We start from the raw sequence: 18,225 nt of genomic DNA, 5'->3' as shown, positions 1-18,225 counted from the left end.
CATTATTTGGTCCGTAAAGGTTAATGAGACGTATTTGTTTATGGTCCAATAACATATTTAAAATAATCCATCTACCTTGCGTATCTGTTTGGACAATTTGCACATTCAGATCGAAATTACTGATAATTAATATTATCACCCCTTTTGAGTTTCTTAGCCCAGGAGAAGTATATTCCCCCGTGGGAATCAAAACCACAACCCTGGCGTTGCAAGCACCATGCGCTACTAACTGAGCCACACGGGACTATCATTTCCTGCACTAATGTGTTATCATTTATAAACTGTCACGTTTCTTTTGTCTTAGTATGCCTCTATTTCGAGAAGACATTTTTTTTTTCCTTGACAGAATAATTATCCTCCTCTTTGCTTTCACCACTAGAGGGCGAAATGCCAGCGTTTATTTGAAACAGGTGTTTATTTGCTGAAATGTGTGCCGCTGTCCGGCTATTAAAAGGGACAGTCGGCTATTTGAGACTCTGCATTTAATTGAAGTTTTAAGGTAGGCTATTAACTTAAGCCGTTAATGCACGAGCCGAGAGCCGAGGGAGAGAGAGACAGCAGCAACCAAGCTGACTCGCACTAGTTTCTAACTTCAAGCTGCCAAAGTAGGTTATTTATCATCAATCTGATTACATAGTACCTTTTTTGACTGCATCAAACCCAGAAGAAAAGCTACATAAGCTAACTAGTTACCTAGCTAGCTAGCAGGGTAGGCTAACTGAGGCTACATAGGCTGCTCTTTCTCCGTCCTACACAATTACAACAACAACTCCATTCAGAGTATTAAGTACCAGCCTACCTGTTGGCTCTTGGTCGTTGTAGCCTATCCTTCTCATTTAACTTTAATTCTGTCATTTGAATTCCATCTTCCATTGATCTCCTAACTTGTTTGCCACGTCACACACAGAGCCAGAGGGTAGTCCCACTTTATGCTGCTGCTCAGGCTTTTCACAAGAATGGCGTGTGTAGCTTGTTGTTGTTGTCGGCCAATCACAAGTAATCAAAGGAGACTATTTTCTCTCTCTCGCTCTCGACTGCAGCAGTCGCGCAGGTTATCACAACAGTATAATATATAATTGTACCATTCGGACTGTGTCCTCCTCGCTCTGACGCCAGTTCTCTCCTCCTCTCCAGGACTGTCTCTAGGGCTGACTGGAGTTTAGAAGGCAGGATAGAGTCCTCATCATCCAGCTGACATGGACATTCAAGAGAAACACAATATACATGATTAGCTAAATATCACAGACTTAGATGAAGTGAACATAATGAAGCTGCATTTGAGTCCAGGACTAGGCTAAATCTGTGTATTTCAGGGTAATCTGTGAAGTAACAGTACCTGTCTGAGGAAGCGACTGTTTCTAAGGTCAACCACCAGCACCTGTGGAGGAGGGAAAGCAGATAGGGTGTGTGAGTCCTGGCCATCAAACTTCAATTCCTTGTGGATTACAGCACCCCAAAACATATCGACAGTACATACTGTATATTCTCCTGTTGAGATTTGAGCACCAGACAGGGGTTGTATTCTCACCTCCTCTAGGGGTAGCTCTGTGAGCTGTGGGAGGGTGCTGGACAGTAGCCCTACGATGAAGGGGGTGGGGGTACACACTATGTCCAGCATGGCAGGGGGCAGCACGGGGATGTAGGTGTGCTGCCAGGTGAACGGGTAGAGTAGAGCCACCACTGCATGGCAGCACTGAGACAGAGTACTGCAGAGAAGAGAAATGGTAAGTGATTCAAGTTATCTAACAGTTAGTTATTTATCCTCCAAGTTGAATCACAACAGGTTTCATGGTATACTCACTGTATTCTTTGCTGCATACTAAAAAAGGTTCATTAAATGGGGCTGAACATACTGATTTGGCCTAGTTTTTTAGCTTACTCATTAAGAAATTCAGCGGCCATGACTGTAGCCAAAGGAGAGTTGTCTTGTGTGTGTGTGTGTGTGTGTGTGTGTGTGTGTGTTCGTACGTGGCAAGCGTTTGTACATTCACTGTGCCAAAACAGTACACAGTTACAGTCTCTCACCCTTCTAGATAACTTTAAACAGTCTAACCTTGTGTCTTGAAGTTGCCTAGGCTAGGCAACTTCTTTCCACAATTAGCTTCAGCCTGCTGGTGTGCGACCGTGGCAGAGTTGGTTTGACTTTGGACAGTCTAGCTCGGGGCTAGTTAAGGACCGTCAATAAATTACACAATGTAAATGGTTGCACACCTTTTAGTTGTCTCATTAATAACATTTTACTGCAGTGGGCTAAATCAGGGTCACACAGATTGTTTCTTGGTAGTCAAATCTACTTTGAAACAAAAGTATACACCTCACACACATGGTTATGGGCAACAAAAAAAAGAAAACACCTGTACCATATAGTTGAAATGTATTCAATTTTTGGTTTGCATCCCAATATTTACACTTTGTAGTACACGTTTTATCTATTTACACTTTGTAGTCAATTTTGACACTAGAATACATTGTAATGACTCATATTGATGCCACATACAGTGAGGGAAAAAAGTATTTGATCCCCTGCTGATTTTGTACGTTTGCCCACTGACAAAGAAATGATCAGTCTATAATGGTAGGTTTATTTGAACAGTGAGAGACAGAATAATAACAAAAAAATCCAGAAAAACGCAAGTCAAAAATGTTATAAATTGATTTGCATTTTAATGAGGGAAAAAAGTATTTGACCCCCTCTCAATCAGAAAGATTTCTGGCTCCCAGGTGTCTTTTATACAGATAACGAGCTGAGATTAGGAGCACACTCTTAAAGGGTGCTCCTTAAAGAGTGCTCCTAATCTCAGTTTGTTACCTGTATAAAAGACACCTGTCCACAGAAGCAATCAATCAATCAGATTCCAAACTCTCCACCATGGCCAAGACCAAAGAGCTCTCCAAGAATGTCAGGGACAAGATTGTAGACCTACACAAGGCTGGAATGGGCTACGAGACCATCGCCAAGCAGCTTGGTGAGAAGGTGAAAACAGTTGGTGCGATTATTCGCAAATGGAAGAAAGACAAAATAACTGTCAATCTCCCTCAACCTGGGGCTCCATGCAAGATCTCACCTCGTGGAGTTGCAATGATCATGAGAACGGTGAGGAATCAGCCCAGAACTACACGGGAGGATCTTGTCAATGATCTCAAGGCAGCTGGGAGCAAGAAAACAATTGGTAACACACTACACCGTGAAGGACTGAAATCCTGCAGCGCCCGCAAGGTCCCCCTGCTCAAGAAAGCACATATACAGGGCCGTCTGAAGATTGCCAATGAACATCTGAATGATTCAGAGGAGAACTGGGTGACAGTGTTGTGGTCAGATGAGACCAAAATCGAGCTCTTTGGCATTAACTAAACTCGCCGTGTTTGGAGGAGGAGGAATGCTGCCTATGACCCCAACAACACCATCCCCGCCGTCAAACATGGAGGTGGAAACATTATGCTTTGGGGGTATTTTTCTGCTAAGGGGACAGGACAACTTCACCGCATCAAAGGGACGATGGACGGGACAATGAACCGTCAAATCTTGGTTGAGAACCTCCTTCCCTCAGCCAGGGCATTGAAAATGGGTCGTGGAATGGGTATTCCAGCATGACAATGACCCAAAACACACGGCCAGGCAACAAAGGAGTGGCTCAAGAAGAAGCACATTAAGGTCCTGGAGTGGCCTAGCCAGTCTCCAGACCTTAATCCCATAGAAAATCTGGGGAGGGAGCTGAAGGTTCGAGTTGACGAACATCAGCCTTTTCTGGATTTTCTTGTTGTTATTCAGTCTCTCACTGTTCAAATAAACCTACCATTAAAATTATAGACTGATTATTTCTTTGTCAGTGGGCAGACGTACAAAATCAGCAGGGGATCAAATACTTTTTTCCCTCACTGTAGATGTTTATCGCCTTCAGTTGCTCTTTAAAAAGTTTGTATGTGCATATTTTCACCACTAGTCGGCAGTGTGGTGTGAAATATTTTGTCCTTCGTCAAAATACAATAACTTCCTCTGTCATTTTCGGATTTCTCCTCAATGCCCATATTTCCCACAGGGGGGCATTTTCCTTCACTCTAGGACAGGGATCATTAAGTAGATACAGCCGCGGGCCACATTTTTTACGACCAGAAATACGACTATTACAACCAGAAATACGACTTTCCCGAATTTGATCCTTTGTTCGTACCCCCCAGGGCAATTGAACTTATCCCAGATGCTGCTCCAAGATGCTGCTGGCAAAGAAGAGGTATTCAGAGTGAACTTCTAGTCAGACTCAGGAGGCGTGCACACAATCCACCGCTTCCGAGTGTTTTACTCGCTAATGTTCAGTCCTTGGACAATAAAGTAGACACGCTCAGGGCGAGGATCTCCTTCCTGAGAGACATCATGGACTGTAACATACTCTGTTTCACGGAACCATGGCTCTCTCTGAAAATACTGTCTCCGTCCATACAGACAGCTGGGTTCTCAGTACATCGCGCAGACAGGAATAAAGAACTCTCTGGGAAGAAGAAAGGTGTGGTGTGATTGTGATAATGTACAGGACCTCAAGTCCTTTTGTTCACCTGACCTAGAATATCTCACAATCAAATGTTGACGGTATTACCACCCAAGAGAATTCTCTTCAGTTATAGTCACAGCCATGTATATCCCCCTCAAGCCGATACCACGATGGCCCTCAAGGAACTACACTGGGCTTTGTGCAAACTGGAAACCACATAACCTGAGGCCGCATTTATTGTAGCTGGGGATTTTAACAAAGCAAATTTGAGGAAAACGCTTCCGAAGTTCTATCAACACATTGCCTCTAGTACTCGCGCAACAAAAACTCTCAACCATTGTTACTCTCCCTTCCAGGATGGCTACGAGGCCCTCCCCCGCCCTCCCTTCAGCAAATCAGATCACAACTCCATTCTGCTCCTCCCTTCCTATAGGCAGAATCTCAAACAGGAAGTACCCGTGCTAAGGTCTATTCAATGCTGGTCTGAACAATCAGAATCCATGTTTCAAGATTGTTTTGATCACGCAGACTGGGATATGTTCCGGGTTGCCTCTGAGAATAACATTGACGTATACATGGACACGGTGAATTAGTTCCTCAGGAAGTGTATAGGGGATGTTGTTCCCACTGTGACTATTAAAACTTACGCAAACCAAAAACTTTGGATAGATGGCAGTATTCGTGCAAAACTGAAAGCCTCAACCACCGCATTTAACCATGGCAAGGAGACTGGGAATATGGTTGAATACAAACAGTGTAATTATTCCCTCCGTAAGGCAATCAAACAGGCAAAACGTCAGTACAGTGACAGAGTGGAGGTTCAATGAAATGGCTCAGACACAAGGCATTTGTGGCAGGGTCTACCGACAATCACAGATTACAAAGGGAAAACCAGTCACTTCGCGGACACAGACATTTGCTCCCGGACAAGCTAAACACCTTCTTTGCCTGCATTGAGGATAACACAGTGCCACTGATGCGGTCTTCTCCCAAGGACTGTGGGCTTTCGTTCTCCGTGGCCAACGTGAGTAAGACATTTAAGCGTGATAACCCTCGCAAGGCTGCCGGTCCAGACGGTATCCCTAGCCGCGTCCTCAGAACATGCGCAGACCAGAAGGCTGGAGTGTTTACGGACATATTCAACCTCTCCCTATTCAAGTCTGCTGTCCCCACATGCTTCAAGATGTCCACCATTGTTTTTGTGCCCAAGAAAGCAAAGGTAACTGAACTAAATGACTATCACTCCGTAGTACTCACTTCTGTCATCATGAAGTGCTTTGAGAGGCTAGTTAAGGATCATATCACCTCCACCTTACCTGACACCCTAGACCCACTCAATTTGCATGCTGCCGCAATAGATCCACAGATGATGCAATCACCATTGCACTGCACAATCAATCAATCAATCAATTTTATTTTATATAGCCCTTCTTACATCAGCTAATATCTCGAAGTGCTGTACAGAAACCCAGCCTAAAACCCCAAACAGCTAGTAATGCAGGTGTAGAAGCACGGTGGCTAGGAAAAACTCCCTAGAAAGGCGAAAACCTAGGAAGAAACCTAGAGAGGAACCAGGCTATGAGGGGTGGCCAGTCCTCTTCTGGCTGTGCCGGGTGAAGATTATAACAGAACCATGCCAAGATGTTCAAAAATGTTCATAAGTGACAAGCATGGTCAAATAATAATCAGGAATAAATCTCAGTTGGCTTTTCATAGCCGATCATTAAGAGTTGAAAACAGCAGGTCTGGGACAGGTAGGGGTTCCATAACCGCAGGCAGAACAGTTGAAACTGGAATAGCAGCAAGGCCAGGCGGACTGGGGACAGCAAGGAGTCACCACGGCCGGTAGTCCCGACGTATGGTCCTAGGGCTCAGGTCTCTCAGTTGGCTTTTCATAGCCGATCATTAAGAGTTGAAAACAGCAGGTCTGGGACAGGTAGGGGTTTCGTAACCGCAGGCAGAACAGTTGAAACTGGAATAGCAGCAAGGCCAGGCGGACTGGACACTGCCCTATCCCGTCTGGACAAGAGGAATACCTATGTAAGAATGCTGTTCATTGACTATAGCTCAGACTTCAACAGCATAGTACCCTCCAAGCTCATCATTAAGCTCGGGGACCTGGGTCTGAACCCCGCCCTGTGCAACTGGGTCTTGGACTACCTGACGGGCCGCCCCCAGGTGGTGAAGGTAGGAAACAACACCTCCACTACGCTGATCCTCAACACAGGGGCCCCACAAGGGTGCGTGCTCAGCCCCCTCCTGAACTCCCTGTTCACCCATGACTGCGTGGCCACACACGCCTCCAACTCAATCATCAAGTTTGCAGACGACACAACAGTAGTAAGCCTGATTACCAACAATGACGAGACAGCCTACAGGGAGGAGGTGAGGGACCTGGTGGAGTGGTGCCAGGAAAATAACCTCTCCCTCAACGTCAACAAAACAAAGGAGCTGATCGTGGACTTCAGGAGACAACAGAGAAAGCATGCCCCTATTCACATCGACGGGACCGCAGTGGAGAAGGTGAAAAGCTTAAAGTTCCTCAGTGTACACATCACTGACAATCTGAAATGGTCCACCCACATTGAGACTGTGGTGAAGAAGGCGCAACAGTGCCTCTTCAACCTCAGGGGGCTGAAGAAATGTGGCTTGTCCCCTCACAAACTTTTACAGATGTACAATTGAGAGCATCCTGTCAGGCTGTATCACCGCCTGGTACGGCAACTGCACCGCCCGCAACCGCAGGGCTCTCCAGAGTGTGGTGCGGTCTGCCCAACACATCACCGGGAGCACACTGCCTGCCCTCCAGGACACCTACAGCACTCAATCATCAACCACCTGAGCCATAGCCTGTTCACCCCGCTATCATCCAGAAGGCGAGGTCAGTACAGGTGCATCAAAGCTGTGACCGAGAGACTGAAAAACAGCTTCTATCTCAAGGCTATCAATCAGACTGTTAAATAGCCATCACTAGCCGGCTACCACCCGGTTACTCAACCCTGCACCTTAGAGGCTGCTGCCCTATGTACATAGACATGGAATTACTGGTCACTTTAAATGGAACACTATACACTTCAATAATGTTTACATACTGTTTTACTCATTTCATATGTATATACTGTACTTTTAGTCAATGCCACTCAGACATTGCTCGTCCTAATATTTATATATTTCTTAATTCCATTATTTTACTTTTAGATTTGTGTGTATTGTTGTGAATTGTTAGTTACCACTGCACTGTTGTAGCTAGGAACACAAGCATTTCGCTACACCCTCAATAACATCTGCTAAATATGTGTATGTGACCAATTACATTTGATTTGATTTGATTTTGAGCAGATGGTCAGGGGTCCGGAACATAATTACAAAAAATATGTAGACTGGAAATTGACCACAAGAAGCCCAAGCATATATAATATTTGACTAAAACCCAATCATTTCAAACCTTGCTTACATTTATATATGATCACATACACAGAGTATACAAAACACCTGCTCTTTCCATGACATAGACTGACCAGGTGAATCCAAGTGAAAGCTAGGATCCTTTATTGATGGCACTTGTTAAATCCACTTCAAACGGTGTAGATGAAGTGGAGGAGACAGGTTAAAGAAGGATTTTTAAGCCTTGAGATAATTGAGACATGGATTGTGTATATGTGCCTTTCAGAGGGTGAATGGGCAAGACAAAATATTTAGGTGCCTTTGAACGGGGTATGTTAGTAGGTGCAAGGCGCACCAGTTTGTGTCAAGAACTGTAACGCTGCTAGGTTTTTCCTGCTCATTAGTTTCCCATGTGTATCAAGAATGGTCCACCACCCAAAGGACATCCAGCCAACTTGACACAGATGTGGGAAACATTGGAGTCAACATGGGCCAGCACCCATGTGGAACGCTTTCGACACCTTTTATAGTCCATGCCCCGACCAATTGAGGCTGTTCTGAGGGCAAAAAGGATGCGTGTGTGTGGGGTGGGGTGGGGGGGGCTGCAATGTATCGTATACTCAGTGTATACCTCTCTATTATGCGTGGGAATACTTTGGAATAGATTTCCTAATTTGCTGGTGTTTTACAGTCTTTTATGTCCAACAATGTAAAAGAAAATGATCATAATCACCCGTGGGCCGCCAGTTGGGGAACCCAACTCTAGGACAACTATGTCATTCCACTCTGCGTACCTCTCTTCTACTACACTGACCCCAGTGGCCCTAGCCATCTCTGGCTCTCACAGGCATTTTCCAAAGAGAAATAAACAGTTTCTAAAAGGGACAGAATCAACACAACAGCAGGCTTCACTCAATATCTCCCTGTCACATTGAAGAAAAACATTTGAACCATGAGGCTGTGCCACTATTTTATTTTCTCTGTTTATTCTGTCTCTTGTGTTTTTCCTCTCAGCTATAAAATCCACAGTCCCAGCTATACTACCATCTTTGGGGATGCTTTGTGGCTGCTTTGAAATAAAATATAATTGTAAAATAATACATCAAATTGTTTTGATTTCTACTTATTAACTATGCCATAAAGTGCTGAGTAGCCTATCAGGCTAATGGCATCACACCTGAGTTTGTCTGCAGTGAAGATGACCCTACGTTCCAGCAGGAGAGAACCAAAGACCCTGAGTAGCAGACGCAGACTCAGACAGGAGAAGAGACACTCAAAGTCCACGTGCTCCAGACGAGAGTCAGATGGACGACACAGCTCCATTACCTGAGACAGGAGATGGGGGTAGAAAGAAGGGGGGGAGAGATAAACAGACAGGGAGTGACAGAGAGAGAAAGACAGAGAGTGAGAAGAGGAGAGAGAGACAAAGAGAATGGAGAGTGAGATATATTTTACTAAGTAATACAAAACGGACGCAGCAAAGAACTCTTCAACTCAAAGACTTTGCATGGCATCTGTATGTAATATTATTGGAGGTCTTCTTTGGAGAATAACGTAAAATCGAGGACCTACCTCAGTACCAGATCCGGGCAGGAAGGTTTTTATGGTGATGGGTCTGCCAGGGGCAGGAAACGGAGCCTCCATAATGGCCCTCATGAAGGGTTGGACCAGGGCTGGAGACAGGGCCCTCCTCCTCTCCACCTCATCCAGGACCTGGCGGACACACACACAGGGCAGGACAGAGAGGTCAGCAGGTAGCCTAGAGGTTAGAGAGACGGGCCAGTAATGGAAGAGTTGCCAGCTCGAATCCTGGGTTTGATGGGATACAGGATGAGAGGTGGCAACCAGGAGGCTGATGTACAGTATACTATACCTTGGAGAAGAGGTGGAAGCATCCCAAGTGGCTGACGATGCAATAGACTTCAGGGAGACGCTTTCCTTTCCCACTGGGCTGGGAGAAGAGAGGAGGATATTTTAATGCTTTGTCATAGCCCCTCTAGGAAAACCTAAGCCGTGTCCCTGCTGAAAACCCCCCAGCATAGACCAGCATAGGCTGCACTCTTAGAAAAAAGGTTCCGAAATGGTTCTTTGCGGAGGGATAGGGTTCTACCAAGAACCGTTTTGATCTGAAGACCCCTTTTGGAAGAGAAGGATTCTTTGTAAGGCAAAGGGTTCTACCTAGAACCGTTTTTGGAAGAAAGGGTTATTTGATGATTCTTTGGAAGGCAAGATGGATTCTTTGGAAGGCAAGAAGGGTTCTACATAGAACCATATATCATATTTCCCAGCATGCTCTCTATTTCATGACCAAAAATACCTTCTGGACATCAGAACAGCTATCACTAACCTCCATTTGGAGGAGGACCTCTACTTCAATGAGTCGGAGGCGAAAGACATATTGATTATCACGGACCAGGCCCAAATCCCCGACACTCGAAGAAGGAGGAGACGGCGCTATAGAGGCCGGCGTGTGGGATACCTGATGAGACTACGTGGATAAATCACCTGTACCCTCCGTTCTATTGGCGAATGTGCAATCACTAGAGAATAAACTGAATAAGCTCCGTTCGATACTATCTTATCAACGTGATCTAAAGAACTGTAATATCCTGTGTTTCTCCAAGTTGTAGCTGAAAAAGGATATGGTAAATATAAATCTAGCTGGTATTTCTATATATCGGCAGGACAGAACGGCTGCGTCGGGGAAGCTCAGGAGGAGGGGGTGTGTGTCTCTGTTAACAGCAACTGGTGCGCAATCTCTAATATTAAGGAAGTCTCGAGATTCTGCTCGCCTGCATTAGAATATCTCATGATAAGCTGTAGACCACACTATCTACCAAAGAGTTTTCATCTAGATTTTTCGTAGCTGTCTATTTACCACCACAAACCGATGCTGGCACTAAGTCAAAACTCAATGAGCTGTATAGGGCCATAAGAAAACAAGAAAATGCTCACTCAGAGGCGGTGCTCCTAGTGGCCGGTGACTTTAATGCAAGAAAACTAAAATCCGTTTGACCTCATTTCTATCAGCATGTTAAATATGCAACCAGAGGGAAAAAAAAACTAGATCACCTTTACACCACACACAGAGATACATACAAAGCTCTCCCTGGCCCTACATTTGGCAAATCTGACAATAACTCTATCCTCCTGATTCCTGCTTACAAGCAAAAACTCAAACGTAAAGTACTCAATACGGAAGTGGTCCGATGGAGTGGATGCTAAGCTACAGGACTGTTTTGCTAGCACAGACTGGAATATGTTCCAGGATTCATCCGATGGCATTGAGGAATTTATTAATAAGTGCATCGACGTTGTCCCCACAGTGACCGTACATACATATCCCAACCAGAAGTCATGGATTCCAGCCAACATCCTCACTGAGCTACAGGCTAGAGCTGCCACTTTCAATGAGCGGGGCACTAATCCGAGACGCTTATAAGAAATCCCGCTACGCCCTCCGACAGAAAAAGTGTCAATACAGGACCAAGATCGAATCCTACTACACCGGCTCTGACGCTTGTCGGATGTGTAGGGCTTGCAAACTGTCACGGATTACAAAGGGAAACCCAGACGCGAGCTGTCCAGTGACACTAGCCTACCAAAGGAGCTAAATACCTTCTATGCGTGCTTCGAGGCTAGCAACACTGAACTATCCATGAGAGCACCAGCTGTTCTGGACGACTGTGTGATCATGCTCTCCGTAGCCGATGTGAGTAAGACCTTTAAACAAGTTAACATTCACAATGCCACAGAGCCAGACGGATTACCATTACACGTACTCAGAACATGCGCTGACCAGCTGGCAAGTGTCTTTACTGACATTTTCAACCTCTCTCTGACCCAGTCTATAATACCTACATGTTTCAAGGAGACCACCATAGTCCCTGTCCCAAGAAAGCCAAGGTAGCCTGTCTAAATGACTATTGCCCTAAAGCCCTCACATCTGTAGCCATGAAATGTTTTGAAAGGCTGGCTCACATCAACACCATCATCCCAGACACACTGGACCCACTCCAATTCACATACCACCCCAACAGATCCACAGATGACGCAATCTCTATTGCACTCCACACTGCCCTTTCCCTTCTGGACAAAAGGAACACCTATGTGAGAATGCTGTTCATTGACTACAGCTCAGAATTCAACATCATTGTGCCCTCGAAGCTCATCACTAAGCTAAGGACCCTGGGAATAAACCCCTCCCTCTGCAACTGGATCCTGACGGGCCACCCCCAGGTGGTGAAGGTAGGCACTAGCACGTCCGCCCCACTGACCCTCAACACGGGGGCCCCTCATGGGTTCTTAGTCCCCTCCTGTACTCCCTGTTCGCCCACGACTGTGTGGCCGCGCACAACTCCAACATCATCATTAAGTTTACAGACGACAGGATGGTGGTAGGCCTGATCACCGATGATGAGACAGCCTACAGGGAGGATGTCAGAGACCTGGCAGCGTGGTTCCAGGACAACAACCTATCCCTCAACATCAGCAAGGCAAAGGAGCTGATTGTGGACTACAGGAAACCGAGGGCCGAGCACCTCCCCATTCACATCGACGGGGCTGTTGTGGAACGAGGCTGTTGTGGAACAGGTCGAGAGCTTCAAGTTCCTCGGTGTCCACATCACTAACGAACTATCATGGTCCACACACATCAAGACAGTCATGAAGAGGGCACGACAACGCCTCTTTCCTCCTCTTCCCCTTCAGAAGGCTGAAAAGATTCTGCATTGGCCCTGAGGTCATCAAAAAGTTATACAGCTGCATCATTGAGAGCATCTTGACTGGCTGCATCACCGCTTGGTATGGCAATTGTTTGGTATCCGACCACAAGATGATACAGGGGGTAGTGCGTACGGCCCAGTACATCACTGGGACCAAGCTACCTGCCATCCAGGACCTCTACGTGGCGGTGTCAGAGGAAGGCACTAAATATTGGCAAAGACTCCAGCCACCCAAGTCGTAGATTGTTCTCTATTCTACAGCACGGCAAGCGGTACCGATGCACTGTAACCAACAGGACCCTGAACAGCTCCTACCCCCAAGCTATAAGACTGCTAAATAGTTAGTTAAATAGTTAACCAATAGCTACCCGGAATATCTGCATTGACCCTTTTTACACTAATCTCTTTTGACTCATCACATAAGCTGCTGTTACTGTTTTTTAGCTATCCTGTTGCCTAGTCACTTTATCCCTACCTATACAGTGGGGGAAAAAAGTATTTAGTCAGCCACCAATTGTGCAAGTTCTCCCACTTAAAAAGATGAGAGAGGCCTGTAATTTTCATCATAGGTACACGTCAACTATGACAGACAAATTTAGAAAAAAAAATCCAGAATATCACATTGTAGGACTTTTAATGAATTTATTTACAAATTATGGTGGAAAATAAGTATTTGGTCACCTACAAACAAGCAAGATTTCTGGCTCTCACAGACCTGTAACTTCTTCTTTAAGAGGCTCCTCTGTCCTCCACTCTTTACCTGTATTAATGGCACCTGTTTGAACTTGTTATCAGTATAAAAGACACCTGTCCACAACCTCAAACAGTCACACTCCAAACTCCACTATGGCCAAGACCAAAGAGCTGTCAAAGGACACCAGAAACAAAATTGTAGACCTGCACCAGGCTGGGAAGACTGAATCTGCAATAGGTAAGCAGCTTGGTTTGAAGAAATCAACTGTGGGAACAATTATTAGGAAATGGAAGACATACAAGACCACTGATAATCTTCCTCGATCTGGGGCTCCACGCAAGATCTCACACCGTGGGGTCAAAATGATCACAAGAACGGTGAGCAAAAATCCCAGAACCACACGGGGGGACCTAGTGAATGACCTGCAGAGAGCTGGGACCAAAGTAACAAAGCCTACCATCAGTAACACACTACGCCGCCAGGTCAAATCCTGCAGTGCCAGACGTGTCCCCCTGCTTAAGCCAGTACATGTCCAGGCCCGTCTGAAGTTTGCTAGAGTGCATTTGGATGATCCAGAAGAGGATTGGGAGAATGTCATATGGTCAGATGAAACCAAAATAGAACTTTTTGGTAAAAACTCAACTCGTCGTGTTTGGAGGACAAAGAATGCTGAGTTGCATCCAAAGAACACCATACCTACTGTGAAGCATGGGGGTGGAAACATCATGCTTTGGGGCTGTTTTTCTGCAAAGGGACCAGGACGACTGATCCGTGTAAAGGAAAGAATGAATGGGGCCATGTATCATGACATTTTGAGTGAAAACCTCCTTCCATCAGCAAGGCATTGAAGATGAAACGTGGCTGGGTCTTTCAGCATGACAATGATCCCAAACACACCGCCCGGGCAACGAAGGAGTGGCTTCGTAAGAAGCATTTCAAGGTCCTGGAGTGGCCTAGCCAGTCTCCAGATCTCAACCCCATAGAAAATCTTTGGAGGGAGTTGAAAGTCTGTGTTGCCCAGCGACAGCCCCAAAACATCACTGCTCTATAGGAGATCTGCATGGAGGAATGGGCCAAAATACCAGCAACAGTGTGTGAAAACCTTGTGAAGACTTACAGAAAACGTTTGACCTGTGTCATTGCCAACAAAGGGTATATAACAAAGTATTGAGAAACTTTTGTTACTGACCAAATACTTATTTTCCACCATAATTTGCAAATAAATTCATGAAAAATCCTACAATGTGATTTTCTGGATTTTTTTTTCTCATTTTGTCTGTCATAGTTGACGTGTACCTATGATGAAAATTACAGACCTCTCTCATCTTTTTAAGTGAGAGAACTTGCACAATTGGTGGCTGACTAAATACTTTTTTCCCCCACTGTATGTACATATCTACCTGAATGATCTCGTACCCCTGCACATCGACTCGGGTACTGGTAACCCGTGTATATAGCCAAGTGTCAGGAACTGATGTGGATGTGGTGTAGGAGTCAGGCGCAGGACACAGAGGCTTAGTCCAACAGACTTTACTAGTCATAAAGTGACAAAATACAAAACACGGGCCTCGAAACAAACAGAGGCGAGCGATTACGCAAACTGTGCGTAAAAACACCAAACAAATAAACAGAGCAGAAACTCGCAGCTCCTACCGACAGGCGGACAATAACACACAACACAAGACTAACCAAACGAGAAACTTATAGGAGACATAATCAACCAAACAGGAAACAGGTGTACACAATCAAACAAAACCAAACAGACATCGAAAACATCAAACGGTGATAGCTAGTACTCCGGGGACGACGACCGCCGAAACCTGCCCGAACAAGGAGGAGGAGCAGCCTCGGCCGAAACCGTGACACCAAGTTAACGTACTCACTGAGTATTTATTCCTTGTGTTATTATTTTTCTATTTATTGCTCGTTTTATTATTTTCACATACTTTTTATTCTTTCTTCTTTGTTGGGAAGGGTCCATAAGTAAGCATTTCACTGTTAGTCTACACTTGTTGTTTACAAAGCATGTGACAAATACATTTAGATTTTATTTGATATGCAGGGTAATTGTTAGAATTATTTGTTTAAATATCTGTGTTTTTGCATGTATGTTGACTGATTGATGAATTGTATGCTATACAAAGATAAATAGCATACCTTTTTCTAAACTAATCCAATCTTTTAGTAGTTAGATTTATTGCACCCATTACTGAGATGATTGTTCCAGTTTAGATGATTGAGGTAGTCTCAGTATTCAATCTCCCTACCCTGGCAGTCATTCTGAATGCAGGTTGCGGGTGATAAAAAAATTCACTAGTTGGATATCCTAACTCTGGCTGGCTTCCAATAGGAATTAAACATCACTTTGCAAGTCAGCATAATGCAACTTGCAGGCCTGATGTGGAGTTTCCTAACACCACTGTGTTAGGGTATAACAAGGACCTCAAAGAAATTATGATATACACTGAATATACAAATCATTAAGAATACCTGCTCTGATCCCTTATGTCACTTGTTAAATCCACTTCAAATCAATGTAGATGAAGGGGAGACGACCGGTTAAAGAAGGATTTCTAAGCCTTGAGACAATTGAGACATGTATTGTGTATGTGTGCCATTCAGAGGGTGAATGGGGAAGACAAAAAATGTAAGTGCCTTTGAACGGGTATGGTGGTGGGGGGCTGCAACTCAATATTAGGTATACTCAGTAAGGAAGAACCCTCCAAAGATAAGAGGGTTCTCGGTAGAACCCTTCATAGAAGGTTCTAGGAAAAACCTTTAGATGATAAAATGGTTATTGGTATAACTCTTCATAGGGGCTTCTAGGCAGAACCCTTCATAGAGGGTTCTAGATAGGACCATATACAGGGGGTTCTATTAAGAACCCTACATAAATGGTTACAACTTGTGTAGACTTTACCGTGAAATGCTTACTTATGAGCCCTTTCCCAACAATGCTGAGTTGAAAAGTAAGAAAAAAACGAGGCTATATCCAAGGAGTACCAGCACTGAGTCAATGTGCAGGGGTACCAGGTAGCTGAGGTAATTGAGGTAATATGTACATATAGGTAGGGGTGAAAGTGACTACGCAATCAGGATAGATAATAAACAGAGTAGCAGCAGCATATGTGAAGTGTGAAAGAGTGTGAAAGTGTGTCTATGTGTGAGTGTATGTGTGGGGCGTCAATATGCACGTGTTCCGTGTGGCTCAGTTGGTAGAGCATGGCGCTTGCAACTCCAGGGTTATGGGTTTGATTCCCAAGGGGGACCAGTACGAACATATATGCACTCACTGTAAGTCGCTTTAATAATAGTGTCTGTTAAATGACTTAAATGTGTATTGGAGTGTCAGTGTAGTATGTGTGTGTGCAAGAGAGGGGGTCAATGCAAAAAAAAGGGGTCAATGCAAATTGTCTGGGTAGCCATTTGATTAACTGTTCAGCAGTCTTATGGCTTGGGGGTACAAGCTGTTAAGGAGCCTTTTGGTCCCAGACTTAGCGTTCCGGTACCGCTTGCCATGTGGATGCAGAGAAAACAGTCTATGGCTTGGGTCTTTAACAATTTTCTGGGCCTTCCTTTCACACCACCTGATATAGAGGTCCTGGATGGTAGGGAGCTCAGACCCACTGATGTACTGGGCCATATGCACCACCCTCTATAGCGCCTTACGGTCGGATGCCAAGCAGTTGCCATACCAAGCGGTGATGCAGCCAGTCAAGATGCTCTCAATGGTGCAGCTGTAGAACATGGATCTGTGGATCTGAGGGCCCATGCCAAATCTTTTCAGCCTCCTGAGGTGGAAGAGGCATTGTCGTGCCCTCTTCACAACTGTGTTTGTACCATGTTAGGATCTTATTGATGTGGACACAGAGGAATTTGAAGCACTCGACCTGTTCCACTACAGCCCCGTCGATGTGAATGGGGGTGTGCTCTGCCCTCCGTTTCCTGTAGTCTACAATCAGTTTCTTTGTCTTTCTGACATTGAGGGAAAGATTGTTGTCCTGGCACCACACCGCCAAGTCACTGACCTCCTCCCTGTAGGCTAACTCATCGTCGCCGGTGATCAGGCCTACTATCTTCAGCAAACTTGATGATGGTGTTGGAGTTGTGCGTGGGTGAACAAGGAGTGTAGGAGGGGACTAAGCACACACCCCTGTGGGGCCCCCATGTTGAGGGTCACTGGGGCGGGGGTGTTGTTTTCTATCATCACCACCTTTCCATCAGGAAGTCCAGGATCCAGTTGCAGAGGGAGGTGTACAGTCCCAGGGTCCCAAGCTTGGCAACGAGCTTGCAGGGGACTATGGTGTTGAATGCTGAGCTGTAGTGAATGAACAGTGTTCTCACATAGGTATTCCTTTTATCTAGTTGGGTGAAGGCAGTGTGGAGTGCAATTTAGATTACGTCGTCTATGGATCTGTTTGGGTGTTATGCAAATTGGAGTGGGTCTAGTGCATGGGTGTCAAACTCATTCCATTGAGGGCCTAGCATCTGTTGGTCTTTGTTTTTTCCTTTCAATTACGACCTAGACAATCAATCAATTCCTTACTATTTAGTGACCTTAATTCATCAGTCAAGTTCAAGGGAGGAGCAAAAACACACAGACACTTGCCCCTTTGTGGAATGAGTTTGGCACATGTGGTCTATGGTGTCTGGAATGATGGAGTTGATGTGTGCCATAACCAGCCTTTCAAAGCACTTCATGATTATAGATGTGAGTGCTACAGGGCGGTAGTCATTGTGGCAGGTAGCCTTAGAGTTCTTAGGAACAGGAATGATGGTGGTCAGCTTGAGACGTGGGGATTACAGACTGGGACAAGTAGAGGTTGAAAATTAAAGTGAATATGCCTGCCAGCTGTTCTGCGCATGCTCTGAAAACGTGCCCTTGTGTACCGTCCGCTCCCACAGTCTTGCGAGAGTCGGCCTCGGTGAGTGAGATCAC

General features: G+C 45.2%; 1 protein-coding gene across 1 annotated transcript in view; it reads right to left on the bottom strand.

The window, feature by feature from the left end:
• The window catches only part of LOC121581239 (DENN domain-containing protein 2A-like), a 77,121-nt gene that overhangs the window by 23,568 nt on the left and 35,328 nt on the right, over positions 1-18,225 (bottom strand). Inside the window, exons 10-15 of the mRNA XM_041896728.2 lie at positions 9,742-9,819; positions 9,441-9,581; positions 9,046-9,194; positions 1,529-1,706; positions 1,337-1,378; positions 1,083-1,191 (exon numbers count right to left, since the gene is read on the bottom strand). Of these exons, the coding sequence (XP_041752662.2) occupies positions 1,083-1,191; positions 1,337-1,378; positions 1,529-1,706; positions 9,046-9,194; positions 9,441-9,581; positions 9,742-9,819 (697 nt within the window). The remainder of the gene's footprint in view (positions 1-1,082; positions 1,192-1,336; positions 1,379-1,528; positions 1,707-9,045; positions 9,195-9,440; positions 9,582-9,741; positions 9,820-18,225) is intronic.

The sequence above is a fragment of the Coregonus clupeaformis genome, chromosome 14 (assembly GCF_020615455.1).
Source record: "Coregonus clupeaformis isolate EN_2021a chromosome 14, ASM2061545v1, whole genome shotgun sequence".
NCBI lineage: Eukaryota > Metazoa > Chordata > Actinopteri > Salmoniformes > Salmonidae > Coregonus > Coregonus clupeaformis.
This window is presented reverse-complemented; position numbering and strand designations above follow the sequence as displayed.